The sequence below is a fragment of the Acromyrmex echinatior genome, chromosome 10, assembly GCF_024713525.1.
Source record: "Acromyrmex echinatior isolate Ae372 chromosome 10, ASM2471352v2, whole genome shotgun sequence".
Classification (NCBI taxonomy): Eukaryota; Metazoa; Arthropoda; class Insecta; order Hymenoptera; family Formicidae; genus Acromyrmex; species Acromyrmex echinatior.
In genome coordinates this window covers 1,195,585-1,210,745 of record NC_141861.1, presented here as the reverse complement: position 1 = coordinate 1,210,745, position 15,161 = coordinate 1,195,585, and the positions used below count along the sequence as shown (strand labels likewise).

The 15,161-nt window shown below is 36.4% G+C and overlaps 1 protein-coding gene and 1 long non-coding RNA gene across 5 annotated transcripts in view; one reads left to right on the top strand and one right to left on the bottom strand.

The window, feature by feature from the left end:
• Window positions 1-1,702, bottom strand: part of LOC105152877 (uncharacterized) — a 157,976-nt gene extending 156,274 nt beyond the window's left edge. The window contains exon 1 of one of the 3 annotated variants that reach the window (XR_015546525.1): window positions 1,430-1,702. This is a non-coding gene — a long non-coding RNA (uncharacterized LOC105152877). The remainder of the gene's footprint in view (window positions 1-1,429) is intronic. The other 2 variants (XR_015546526.1, XR_847008.2) reach the window with 2 other exon arrangements.
• A 76-nt stretch (window positions 1,703-1,778) lies between these two features.
• Window positions 1,779-15,161, top strand: part of LOC105148497 (protein-L-histidine N-pros-methyltransferase) — a 43,847-nt gene continuing 30,464 nt past the window's right edge. The window contains exon 1 of one of the 2 annotated variants that reach the window (XM_087410779.1): window positions 1,779-2,184. In XM_087410779.1, the coding sequence (XP_087266905.1) occupies window positions 1,993-2,184 (192 nt within the window). In that variant the 5' untranslated portion in view covers window positions 1,779-1,992. The remainder of the gene's footprint in view (window positions 2,185-15,161) is intronic. The other variant, XM_087410778.1, reaches the window with a different exon arrangement.

Below are 15,161 nucleotides of genomic sequence, written 5' to 3'. Positions count from 1 at the left end.
TGAAAATTTCTGTTAGTCTATCCCGATTTACGTAATAATTTAAATTAACGAATGTTAATTTAATATAATTATGTTATTTGAGTATTTTGTATTAAATAGATGTTTAACATTTATCAGTATTGCAATAACATAATTTGATATGAGTAAAAGAACAAATAACATAAAAATAATAGTTTTAATAGGTAAACTCTAAGATAATGGAATAAAAGAGAGAGGATGAATGTATACTAATTTAATAAAATAACATAATATAAATGTTCAATTTTAAAAGAAATATACTTCCACAATTCGATTTCAAATTATGTTAGAATATAATATTAAATTTTGTGTTAATTTTTACACAATATTTGTGTTACTTTCTAATGCGTTCCTCTCGTGTTAAATTAACATCAAAATTTGGACGGATCATCAATTTTTTAATTGTACATGATATTATATATAAAATATTTAGAAATTATTTAATAATATATAAATACAAATTATTAGATACAAATTATTTAATAGTTATTACAATAGAGACTGAGAGAAAAGAGAAAAATTATGAAGATCCATGGAATAAATCATTCTAATAGCGTGGTATGAAGTCAAGATAAAAGAAACGATACTTGGTAATATAGAAGACTGGCTTACAAAATAACGGACGCCTTTCCGACGTATCATCGTCAAATTTAAGAAAGCCATTACGCACCCCGCGTCTTGCCGATCTTTCTTTCCTTGACGCGCATTGTACAACGGGGAATGTACAGGAGCGCGGGTGCCAGGGTGTCAGCAGCGGTGAAAAATTCGCCAATTAAAAAAATCTCATTTCTCCGTGGTAACGAGGGGTGGCGTGCAATTAACGTCAGATGCGAAAATGATTTATGGCAAGCGAGGGGAGGGAGAGGATGCATGGCCCGTGGGCGGCGTGGTCGAGCTTATCATAAATTAATGAATTATCAGACCGGGTGCGCGCGCGCGCGAGAGAGAGAGAGAGAGAGAGAGAGAGAGAGAGAGAGAGAGAGAACGTGATGCGTCAATGTGGCACCTAAAATATTCATCGAGTGCGCACTGGTGCACCCAGACCTCTCCCTCCGCCATATTTATCCCGCCTAAAAGTTTCATACTTCCCTTGGTGGTTTTCTCCGTCGGAGAGATGTTGGACGATAAAAGATACGGAGGGGTATGTAAACCATATGATACTTTCGGGTACGATCCCTTGAAAATTTTCGTCACTTTACGTACTTTCAGTACGAAACAATATCGGCGACACAGTTACAAGACTCATCGAATGATTTGACTTGATAAAATTATTCCTCTTTTTTTTTGTCTCTCGTTTGACGAAAAAAGGTTGCGATCATTTGATTGCAACGATATGGAAATAAGCTCTCTATACAGTGCAATACTCGGTTCTCGTTGTTATAATCGATAATACATTCAGAAACATACATACCTCTTGTAAATTAATTGCTGTTGCGTGACGAGAACCTGAACGTTGCGAGTTGCGAATCGATGACACGAACACGTCCACATACGTCCATGACTGTGGTCAGTTTCGTTACAAATGCTTTGAAACGTTTGATGGACCAATTAGAAGATAGAATTTTACAAACCGACCAATTAAAAAACGCTTCAAAGCGTTTGCAGCATCGCGTGACACCCCCTCCCCCGCCCCGCAACATATCTGACGAGACAACAGACGAGCATCGACTACGTTTCGGTCGGTAATTTACCGACGCGGCGGCCGCGGGGGTATGAATTTCAGTCGCGAGCCGCTTCGCGTCGCACGGCGCCACCGTCGACAATATGGCCACGTGCTGAACGTACGGTGTTTACGCGACGGCAGGGTATCCGATTTACGGCCGTGGCCGGTGTGGCTTGGCTTCGCGTTCCGGAGAATGTTGATACGACGGCCACGCGCGCGGTGGTGATTCACGACGAGAGACGTGACGAGCCGCACGCGATAATGCGTGGCGTAGTAACCGAGTGACCGACGACGTGTCGGTCGGACGCGGCATGGCGGGCGCGGACGAGGCCCATGTAGTCAGGTGTGCGTACGGCTGTCAGGACACCACCTGCAACGTCACCGTCGGCGATGAGGCCGTGAGTCGAGCCGTGCGGAGTTACCGGCCGCACGGCAGCCTCGCCAGGGTGCTCTACGACAAACGGAAAGCTGACGAGTGGCTGGCGGCGTATGACAAACGCAAGGTGAGCGGCTGAGCGCGACGTTCGATAATAAGTACGTTGCCCTTCGCGTTTTCGTGATATATCTCACGATATATTTTATTTTAAAACACGATAATTATTTTTTCTCTTGATTGTACCCTCAAAACAGTACGACATGTCGTAGAGATGCCACGTGAGTGTCAAATCATGTGGCCATCATCTCGTCGAGATTAGACGAGAGAGAGAGAGAGCGTGCATCTTCGTTCAACGTTCAGTTCTGTCAGAGTCGCACGGCTGTGTTTACTTCTCGTCGCGCGCCACGCGTCGCTTCTCAGGTCACCGCCTGGGGTCACTCGTCACGTCACTGATCTCAGGGTCTCGGAATCGTAGACGCCCGTGAAATGAATCATGAGAATTTTTAATACTTGTGTCGTACTACGCATTGGAGGATTGCGAATCGAGGATTAGAATTCAGCCAATTAGAACGATACGATTAAAATTAACATTGTCTGATTGGTCGAATTCTAATCTTTAATTCGCAATCTTCAACCTCCAATACGTAATATGACACGGGCATAATACTTATGTAATACCTAAATGTCTTGGATTTGAACTTCAAATTGAAGATAGAAATGAAAATTTATAAATAACGCGATAAATTATTTATAAAAATCGCACAGTAATAGAAAGTATCCAGAGAAAAAGGAAAGGAATACGAACTAATTTATTAAATATTTTTAGCGTTAGTTTTTGCCATTTATTACATTTTATGATAGACGACTCTACTAATTACATTATTCCAACACCATTTTTCGACACGAAACAGATTATAAATAATCTGATGTATTTTTCCCTGCTAAACATGAATCTGTTGATTAAATTTGTTTATCACATCACAATTAAAAAAAAATGGCACCAAAGAGGCAAAAAAATTTATCGAACAATGTTATTGTTTTAACTAGTTCTTAATTAGATCAAAATTTTTATTTGATTTAAAATAAAGAAGTAAATAAAAGCAAAATAATTTGAATTAGAAACTCTGTAAGAAACCATAGATTAATTATAAATAATTTTTGAAGATTATTAACATTACGACAATTAAAAAAGCTGCACATTTTTTTTTCTTTTTGCAAAGATATGCAGTTACGTGTACCGTGCTTCTTTATTCTTTGTAATCACGTGACAGTGTAAAATTTAACGCGCAATTATATCGGTGCTTCGTCTTGCACTCGCATGCCTAGTCTCCTGTCGATTACCCCTAATTTATGCGGCCGTAAATTAATTACGATTTCCCAGAAACCTCCCACCGTCAATTTTACGACGGCCCGCGGGCATCCCGGGCGCTAACAAAGATTTTTTTTCCAAGAAACGAGGTTCTGAAATCTCCGCAAGAGTCCTGGACTTCTGGCTTCTTTCGCGCGGGCCACCGGGGGTAATTGGGCGACCGGGGGAGGAGGGAGAAAACCCGGCGGTACATGGGGGCACGGGCGCGGGGGCGAGGGGGGAAGGGCAGTAATAATTAGTACAATTACCGCACAAGGCCAACCACTGACTACCCCCACTCAGATAACCGCCGAGACGTAGAGCTGCTCAAGAGTCAAGACCGCGCTCGGTAATTACGGGATAATTACGTCCTCGATATTCCTGAAACATCCTCGGGGCCACTTCGGGCATCATCCACGACGTATCGGGTGCTCTCTCTCTCTCTCTCTCTCTCTCTCTCTCTCTCTCTCTCTCTCTCTCTCTCTCTCTCTCTCTCTCTCTCTCTCTGTCTCTCTTTTTCTCTTTCTCTCTCTTTAGCCGCGCTTTCCTATCCTATTTATAATTGCGGCGACGAGAGAAGTCCACGCCAATTTACTCGCAGCGGTCACGATCGCGGCGGCCCCCATGACGATCGAAGCGAAAAATGCTCGAGCTTCAAATTATCGATCTGAGATATCCCTCTGATCGAAGCCACAAAAATAGGAAACATCTCGTCGACTTTTTTTTTTAGACTTTTACTAGAAATCATACAAACGCGACATCTTGGAATAAAATGTTACATAAATAAATAAAACAATGATTTTTATTGCTACTCAACACTGCTAAGATACAAAAGAGAAAATGATTATATTATATTATATTAAATATAATATTTTCTATTATTTTACTTTTGATTTTATTAAACATGAGTAATTAATAAGAAAGATATTTTAACTTGTCCTTTTTTATAGTAATACATTATAGCAATTATAAAAATTATAGACATATCCATAAATTAGCAAAATAAATGCGTTCTGCTGTTATCATCATTTCTAGAAAATTAAGTGGATAATAAATCATTATTCATTACCCATTGAATTAATGACCTTGTCTGTACATCTCATAAAATTTCAATATCGAATACTACACTTACGTGCGCATACACAATTGATCTTTTATTTATCTATTCTTTGGAGCCATTATCTGTGGAGAGATCTAATTGATTCAATTGCTCTAACACTTATAACTTGTTTGATATGAGTATCGCGCCGATTCGTATTACGCCGTATTTTATCATCGCAAATGAAATTATACTACTGAGTATCTGCAAAGGCTAATGTCAAACTTATACAATGTATCAATAAGGTCGAGTAAATGAAAAAAGTTTATAAACTTATGAAAATGTTTTATTAAAAAAGTTGACAGATTTATGACCATAATTATTTTATATTATATAATTCGTTATACGAAATTGTTGATTGATTCAGAATAGTTAATACATCATTTGATATGTATACGAATTTTATCAGTTGTTACAATAATTACGATAAATATTTGAAAATACTTCTTTCTGCAAGAATGCAGACGTCTATTCGTCAAACCAATAACTTTCAAACTCTTTTTCGAATATTCCTACGCTACAATATTGGAAATAGTAGTAAATACATTTCCAATAGCTAATCTTCTATTTCTTAAATGAACTGTTTTACGTGATAAATATAAATCAAAAGATGTTAAAATTGGTGACTTAGGAGACCAAATGATTGAATCCGCCTTGATCGATCCAACGCTGAGGGAATTGTTAATTAAAAAATTCATGTATTATATTATCATTCTTTTTAAAATAAGGCGGAGCATCATATATAAACCACATAACTCGTATAACAAATAGAAAACAATTTTGTTTGTAAATTTTTGCAACATTTAAAACATTTTAATAAAGCATTTTTGGACATAAGTTTATATGAATTTTTTTCATCTACTCAATCTTTGGCAATTTTCTTTGTAGACATCCTGCATGTAAATGTAACATTTAACATAGATTTTCATTTTAATGGAAATAATATTTAATATTTCCATACGCAATTTAATTATTTTTGCAGATAAATATATATTAGAGATAAAATAATATTAAATTATAATACTTTCCATAATTTAAAATAATTCAATATAAATAAACAATTTAATCTTAATATTTAATTAAATGTCACACTTTTATTTCAATTCGATTCACATGATAATGCTGTAAAGACGGAACTGGCAGATTTCATATCGGTCATGAAACGTTTATTATTACAATTACATACGTATATACCTATACAGTGTACATTATAAATGATAAATTGCCATGTGAAACCATTGAGTTCTTGATTAATTCTGTATAAATACCGTGAGGATGAGCAAAAGATAACGTTATCTTAATATATCGTTATCGATGCGTGGAAGAAGTCACATACATACGTTTTGACAATATTTTTCTTCAAGCAAGCTACTAGTACTTAAATTAAGACTGCTGATATCATCTTTTCTACGCCTGAACAGTATTTATCTTTGCATTTAATTCTTCTTTATTAATAAATTAAATTTTCTTAATTTATTACGTTAAATTATTAATGTTTTGCGATATTTTCAATATTTCGAAAAAGCTTTTTCTTTCCAACGCCTTTTTTTGAATTCTCGTCAAATCTTTTTAAAAGTTTCGAGAAAGTATAAAGTATTACACTGTTAGAAATATTCTTAAATTTTATTATAATAACTTTTAAATTACACAATTTGTATTTAATTTCATGACATTACATTCAATTTAATATATTTATAACTAAAAAGTATATTTGTGTTCATGTACATAAAATTTAATGTATTTTTCATGAAAATTTATGAAATTTAATGTACTTTTCACAAAATTTTATTAAAAATACTTTAAATATCATAAATTTAATGTACACGATTTTATTTAAGTAACTATTGTAACTTAATTTTCAGTTAAATCATTCATTACTTTTAATTTCATTCATAACCACGAGTTTCATTTACATGTAAAGGAAGCTCGTGATTACATTTCTAACAATGTATATAAGAAATCTGCAAAACGGTTAAATATAATCTAATATCGAGATATATTAAAATATTAATATAATGTAGGATAAAGATTCAAATTTGAGCATCAGTTTTTTTTTTTAAATAAAAATCAACAATTCTCTATTTTCAAAAAAAAAAAGACTACCTTGTTAGATAAATAATTTTCAACTCGAAGCGCTAATTTAAAAAAAAAGATTAATTTTAATTTCTAACTATAATATAACTGTATAATATAAAAATTTTTTAGATGACTCTCTCTTCAAAAGCTAGTCTTAAGTAAATTCTGCCTTTTCTATGAAACTCCGCAATTTCACTCGACAAGAGTAATTCTTGAATTACATATGAAGTTACGATCGAAATTACATTCTTAGATCGAGCTCATCTTCTGCTCGAATCGGACAATCCGGTCGCATCTCGTTCGTCAAAAAGGGTGGAGAGAAAGGGGGAGGGGTGGGTGAGAGTGGAATAAAAGAAAACAACAGCGAGCTTTTATCTCCGTATTTGCGAGCACCATCCCTCCCCGGTCCTCGTCCTTTCCCGCCACCTCACGAGACGCAGAGCGAATCGATCTCGACTCCAACGACTGCGGCGCGTATTCGGGCAGGTGCTCACGGGAGAAGGGAAGAATCCCATTCGGTCGCGTGAAACGAGAAATTTGAATTTCGAGCGGTGACAGAGGGTGGGCGGCGGCAGGGAAAGGAAAGAGATGGTAGGTTGCCCCGCGAGATTTTTCCCCCACGAAATCGACGTGAGACATCACTTCGCGTCCCCGTCCGCCGCTGCCGTCGTCGCGTCGTCGTTGTCGTCATTGTCGTCCGGGAACGTCGCGCTCTAATATCCCCCAGTAAAAGTCTAAAAACTTTGCTCCCAGCCTCGAACGTAGCGGTGTTGATGCGGCGCGGCGGGTCCGCACCGATGTTTTAAGCTTTTAAAAAGGGCTCACGACAACGTCCGCGCATCTCGGCGGATCAGGGACGAAAGAGGCCAAGGGAGAGAAAGAAAGATAGAACGTTGCACAGGGCGCTGCTTTGAAATATTAAGTGACTGATGGATGAGGCTTTTGAGGGGAGGAAAGAGACGAGGGACCCCGGGAGAGAAAGACGCGCATAAGACAAGTATATCTCGTCGTTGCTTCTTGTTTGCCCCTCGTCCCTTGTCCTACCCTTCCATTCCGCATCCCTTATTCTTATGCTTCTTTTCTCGCACCCTTCCATTGGAGCGTGCATTCTATTTCTTAAAAATCTTAAGTATGCCATGCGTGATCGTAGTGATCAATATTAGGTGTTATAAATATGTATAATGTGAGATGCAATACTCGTGACTGTATAAATGTTTAGCGGAAACGCAAAAGAGAAGAAATAATAACCAATTGTCACGAGCAAAGGAACAATAATAATGAACACAAGCAACCTTTTTCCGTCTTATTATTTAAAACTTTACATGATTTATATTGTGTACATGTTATACAATTAAGGTTACTTTATTATTTATGATTTTTACGTGTAATGCTTCAATCCTCACATAGTTTTTTAAAATATAATTATTTATGTACGGAATGTACTCCAACATTATATCTTAATCTTTATTGTTTCCCTTACAATTACAAAGATTAATCATATTTTTGATAAGATTAAAAAAAGATAAAAAATTATTAAATAAATTTATTTACAGATAAGAGGAGAAAATAGTATAGTATGAGTAGAAAGGGGAGAGGGAAAGTAAGCACGAAAAGATATAATAATACATCTTTTAGATATAAAGATAAATGTATTATAATTTTTTTTTAAATTGTGAAATAATTTACGTTAAATATAATGTAATATATAAATAACATTCACATATTTAGAATTTATAAGGTGAGAGCAGCATTTTGGATACACAAGAAGTGAAGGATTAAGAACGACTAATTTCACTTTATTTTCCACAACATTTACCATTTTCATTATTACCTCGTATTCCGTAAGGCTGTCTTTTTATCAGTCCAATCAGTCTTCTCGATATCATAATTTTTTATCAGTCGGTCGCCAATATTCCAACGTCAAATTACTAACATCAGATAATAATAATCCGAAACACTTGTTATCAATCAAAATCCGCATAACCTCGGGCAAATTTATGACACATGTCACGCTATACTCGCGTCGATGTTAGAAGACGTTAGAAGAAGACTCGGACGCTTCGCGGAAGTATTCACGTGGAACATGAAACGATCTGTTACGATATGATTACAATTTGCGTTACATTTACAGACTCGGATGATACTTACGCCGTAGCGTGGCTGATGCTATCGATCTCGCTGTAAATACCGACGTTAAAGTGAACCTATCGACGCGCGATCGCGTACGCATCGCATGCATGACCGCCCCTAAACGGTGACGCAAATAACACCTCGACGTCCTCTTCGCCGCCCTTCGTCCCGCCTATGATATTCATTACTCGGCTTATTCGCGGGAACATAAAAGAAAAGGAAGAAAAAAAAAAGCCGCTGCGACCAGATGCGTTGTCTCGCTGCGGGTTTTAAGGACGCGCAAGATTGTTTGAGGGACCGAGAGAGCGAATGATACGCTTCGCGCGCTTTTATGACCCGGAGTCTCTTTCTCTCCGTCTTCGTCCGGCCGACCGGTCGACTTGGTCATCGCGAAGGAGAATCTCGACACAGGATCCACGATAAATCCGGATGGCCGACGGATCTTTGCTTATCGTGCCGCATAATCGCACGTGGCTCACGCGAGACCGCGCCTGCGGACCGGTTACGTCAGGAAACTGATTTCTGCGTGGACAGACGTGTAGACTCTCCAACGTCGTGGAGATGAACGTAATTAAAAGTTCTTTCGTAATAAAAGTCCACGCAGAGAAACGTCCTTCCTTTAATTCTTTTACAGTATTAAATTGATTTTGCGCCGGGACTTGTTAATATTTAACTGAGACGAATGCAAGCTTTTTAGATACTTCGCGCCTGTCATGCCTTTTTCATGAAGGAAACGTCGACTTCGAATTGGCTAAAGAATCTGTTAGGAGGGCAGGTTAAAAGGGATGTACGGAACTTACGGACATCTTCGATCACACCATCTTTCACGCATACCTGTTAGCTTAACTTTGTGCCAAATATGAATATTCTATATACATTTGAAAAAATATTATGAGAATTTCTCTCTGTACGGATGTTTTCGAGTTCATGTTTTATTATAGATATAGAATCTACTTCATCAATTTTGAAAATTTTGTACTTTTTCAATCTTAAATATATCAAATAATTTCAATCTCTCTTTCGCCGCGAGAAATGGCGGAAATTCCTGGAAAACAGGACTTTGACTGACAAATGAGATCGCACGTACGAGAGAAGTGATACCAGTTCTCGGAGTGGAAATGATACCTGGTGATGTAACGCGGAAGATATTCTTTGTGTGTCGCCGAAAGTTCACGCGAATCCTGGATTTTAAGGCGCTGACTTCAAAATAGCGAGAAAACAGACTTTGCTCTGGAATGGCGGAGATGAGAGAGATCTCGTTAGCTCGGTTTTCTCGGACTTTTTATTTTGTCCTATCTCTTATTTTTATGGGGGTAATTTTTTATAGTTGCACAACCATTGTACCTGAAACGGCAGAAGGAAGGAACGTAAGACCAGGAAATACGCGGATCTATTTATTCGACAGAAAGATAATATTAGCACTTACATATATGAATTTCTAGATTGGTACTACTAGATTTCTACGCAAATAAAATAAATGAACAGAAATTATAGCTTGGTATTTCAGGCATCTATTATTACATGTTTAATTTTTTTACAACTATTAAGAAATAAAGCCGGATCTTTAGTGCTTAAATAATTCCATGTGAATTACATATCACATTTGTAGTCATTTGAACTGCGCGTTGAATTGATTTTTCAGATTTAAGAAAAGTCTTTAGACTACCGAGGCTTAGCTACCCTCACACGAAATGCAAAAGGTCCGGGTTCGACTCTTGATCAAAGTAATATTTTTCACAATAAATAATAATTTCGTTGTAAGTTGCATCAATATATGCAAAATATTTCACTAACCTCCATCAACATTTGCAAGTATAGAAAAATATTTCAATTTTCTTAAATAATATCAAATCAAAATATATTTAAAAAGCGTATTATTTGCCATGACCGCATCTTTATCGTTTTCTCCGAAGGTGTTTCTCGTGAATACATATTTATGTCTCTCTTTTTGGCGCAAACGAACTGATATTCTAGGCGCGGTTGGCCTCGTTAGCCGATTGTCGATCTCGATGAAAACTCCTCACGGTTAGTTACACCGTTGCTTTCCCAATCTAGATACTCGCGCTCCCTTCGTGTGATTTTTACGAAAGGGGTACTAGCTTTGCTTCGCGCTTTTACCGCTTCTTTAGGTTTCCGCTGACTGCTCTTCATTCGGCGCATTTTGTAGACTTTACTTCAGGCGTTCAATAAAATTTTGCAAATCGGTTTCCTGACGTAGAAATTTTTCTGTTATTTTTCATTTTACTTTATGTATAATGCCTTTAAGGCTGTATAATATCTTTAGTATTTAATGAATTATTTTATTCGTTAAAATTCCAAGCTAGTGGATAAATATTGTGTGCCTTTCAATAAGTGATACAAGTATCACGGTGTGGCACAATAAATCATTACATCCTTGTTTGCCAATGTTAAACAAAGATGACATGATCACTGTGTCATTTGATGGAAGGCACACATTATATAGGTATTGGTGAGAGCATTGAGAGCGAATGTGCCAGAGTAGACAGTGGTCTACTATATGCTAGTGATGGATTCAATTAAAAATAAAACTAAAATATTTTAAAATATTTTCATACACTCGTTCTCCTCTCGGAAGGAAACAGCCACTGAGAGTATCCTCGCCAAGGTAATATAAAATCGATATTATTTAAGCATATATAAGAAATATTGTGTGTGTGTGTGTGTGTGTGTGTGTGTGTGTGTGTGTGTGTGTATTAGGTCATTTAAAAAGTATCCGCGGTTTTTTCGTTCAAAAATTGAACAAAAAACCGCGGATACTTTTTAAATGACCTAATATATACTTAAATAATATCGATTTTATAATTATGATCAAATAAAACATTTTACATACATTTATTTTATATATGTATTATAGTATAAGGCAAAAGGATGTAGTTATATTAATAATGTACGATATATAAGGAACAAATTAGTCATCTGTAAACGTTTTGACTTTGAATTTAAATTCTTTTCAGAAATCGGAAGTAAAAAGTACAAATTTTGCATTAAATTCAAATATTATTTTATTGAAAAGTATTTCTATTGAAATTTATTTTACAAGAATTTTCATTATGTGTTTTCCCGCTTCTGACGTTATCCATCTAAATATTTATAGTGGACGGTTAGCAGCCTTATGTACGAAGAAGTGGAGATAAAAGATTTTATAAAATATATCAGAAATATATCAGAAATATTAATGGGTTCCAAAGAAACATTTCTTCGAAGTTCAAACTTGGTAAATTATTTTTTGAAAAAAATAAACCTACCAACCTACATAAATTCTCAGCAATATTTTCGTAATGCCTTCATGCGTGAGTATCTGACCTTTCGAACGACATAAGTCTTAATTCTCGGAGCGATCGAGGGGGCTCCCTTTGTAAAGCGCGAAATCTCGTCGCGTGCCCTCGTCACGAGAGAAGAAAGCTTTTGCCGAGAAAAAAATCGTCTAGAGAACGGGAATTCTCGTTCCTCTCCTACAGCACTGATATAACGCCTGTCGGCCCGCACCGCCACCCTAGCAGCAATAACATAATGGCGCGGGAAGAGAATGCGTTTGACTCGCGATCCAACACGCCTCAGGAATCTGAGAAGCCCCGCGTAGCTGAGAGGCCAAACATCCCCAGTATTCCGCGTGGAAAACATAAACTGCTCGACGACGTTGTTTATCGTTTACCGTTTACGCGTGCTCAATTTTCTCTCAGATCGGAAGAAGAGAGACCTCGAGAAAAGAAAAGGAAACAGACTCGCGAACGATTCTGGGGCTATGGCAGTCCATCGAGTACAACAGCGTGTTTCTAGAATAGTCAAGAGAGTATAAACTTAAAAAAAAAATACCAACAGTCTTTTATTATTTTTCGTAGTAACAACTATTTAAATAAAAATAAATCAAAAAGGAGAATTAAATATGGTCGACGCTTATAGATCTTGATATCCAACGTTTATAAACGTTAAAGATAGGCAGACGTACATTTCATATGTATAAACTGCATGTCGATTACTGTCGGATTTTAAAAACGCATTTATAAACTGAAACTGAAATAATATCATAAATTAAATCGATTGTTAATTTAATAATGATGCTAATAGATATCTTATTAATATTGCAAGTAATTTACATGTGCAAAGTGTCTGTAATTATTTACGCTTCTCTTTAATTAATTTTTTTTCTTTAATATAAAATTTTTAAATTGAATTTAAAATTCAAGCTTAATTATTAGATGTACAAAACACATGGAGATTGAAAATAAATTCCAAGATTGATCAAATTTTCGTTATATTTATTAGTATTTTATCCAGATAAAGACAAGAGAAATGGAGAAATTTAAAATTCGACGAAATAGAAAGAAAAAATCAAGACTCGGCCAATGCGTCGTCACACCATACGAGAGCAATTCGGTAAACACAATATCAATTCAACAAACACATGTCACAAAAAAGAAACAGTTCTATCGTCCGAATGACAACGTCCTGTAACTCAACGTTACAGTTTATACTTGCACAGTTTACGTTTTACAAGTTTTCCCATGCGTTTCGTGCCGGTATAAAACGACGCATAACCGTCTCGGACGAAATGCGCCTTCGAACATAACTCCGCGATGATCAACGGACTCCACTCGCAAGTCTCAAATCATAGAGCGAGACTCGTTGTTACTGAGCGAACAGCATAATCGCGTAAGCACTACCCCGTTATTTTACATTTGAGAATTGTATAAAATCGCACCCTCACTCAGGCATTCTTAACGACGTATTCCTCAATAAAATTTCGCAATAATCTCCACTTCTGCCGAAACTTTTTACGCAAGATAAAGTACTGCAATTTCTACAAATTATCAATGGTAAAATCTTTTTGTTGAACGATTGTTTTATTTATATTCGTCGAGTTCTTTGAATCGATAGTATCACTTGATTGATTGAAGTATCACTGGGAAAGTTTAGTATGTGTGATTATTTTATATCGTAAAATAATTTTAATTATGAGCTCAATGTTTATAATTACTATTGCTATAATGTTAGCAGTAATAATTATATTTATATTTAGTTCTATCAAAAAATATACAGTTGACACCGAAAATGACAATAAACAATAGTCACATTGTAATTATATTATTATAATACATTTGCAACCACTTTTTTCTCACGATATGTTCTCTCAGGATGTCAGCTATTCTTCAATTCGATTTTTGGAAAGAAAAATTTTTTTTGTATATTTTAATAAAAAGAATAAATATATAATTAAGTACAGAATGTTAAAATTACCGATATATAAACGTCGTCGGGATGAAATTACTTAAAGGGACAATCGTCGTTTTAAACATTCCAAGTACCTACGTACCTATTACGAAACAAACAGAAATCATCGCAATTGTCATGAGATCCGAAAATTCACATTGCACCTAAATGACATGCGCCGGAGCGTATCTCACAAGGATGTTGAGGTCGAGGGCGTTAAATCTTTTTTCCTGGCGTTATTTCGTCCGTTCGTCGCGGTGAACGCGCGACGTTGATTTAGATGGCTGCGATTTCCGAGTCGGCTACTTGTTGTCGGTTGCCGAGAGGCGCGATTGGTGCGTAGCTACACGGCTACACGGAAGGCATGGAGGTAGCAGTCGATTGTCTCTCATTCTCCGTCCGCGTTTCTCCACTACGTCCCGGATCCTTCCTTCCTTCCCTTAAGTCTCGGCGCTGCGCAGAAAGTCGCCACTAATGACACGAAGAGGAATGCTGTCCGGCAGCGCGCGCGACCACGTCGGTAGCCATTTGTAATGTCCCAAGGGAAAAAGTCGAATCAAAGTGTGATGACGTGGGGTGAGCGCGTCGGGCTACCTGCAATTAGCGACACACGCTGGTAGCCATAATTAAAATTGCACGCGCGGCGTCCTCTTTGCGCCATGTCTTTGCGCTTGTCTTCACACTTCCACGCGTGCGTCGCCGGACACTTCTTTGTTTCGGTATTACCTTCGAAATAGTCTGTTTTTACCAAGTTTTTATATCAAACAAACAAGAAATGTCACAAGTATATTCAAGTATCAAGAGAAATAGATATTTATATCTTTGCATAAAAGTTTGATCTATTTTTTGATCGGTTAAAATAGTCATTGTTTCTCTAAATCTGTAATCTAAGATAATGAAGTAATGAAGTAGATGTAGCGTGTTTTTATATTATTACAAGTTATTAATTCTATAATATATCTTGTTCTAATTTCTTTGAAATTTTTATATTGAATATTTAACACTCGAATTATCAATGCTCTGTTATCAATAATAAATAACCCTTGAGTTAAACAACATTTTGTCATTTTTAACTTTCATGCGTGTCAAAATATAAATCAATCCATTTTTGTAGCTAATTTCAACATCGTGGATATTAACATATACATTTAGTATAAATAATAAATCAAATTTCAGTCGAATTTAATACATTTTCTTGAATTAAATTGGATGGGATATGTGT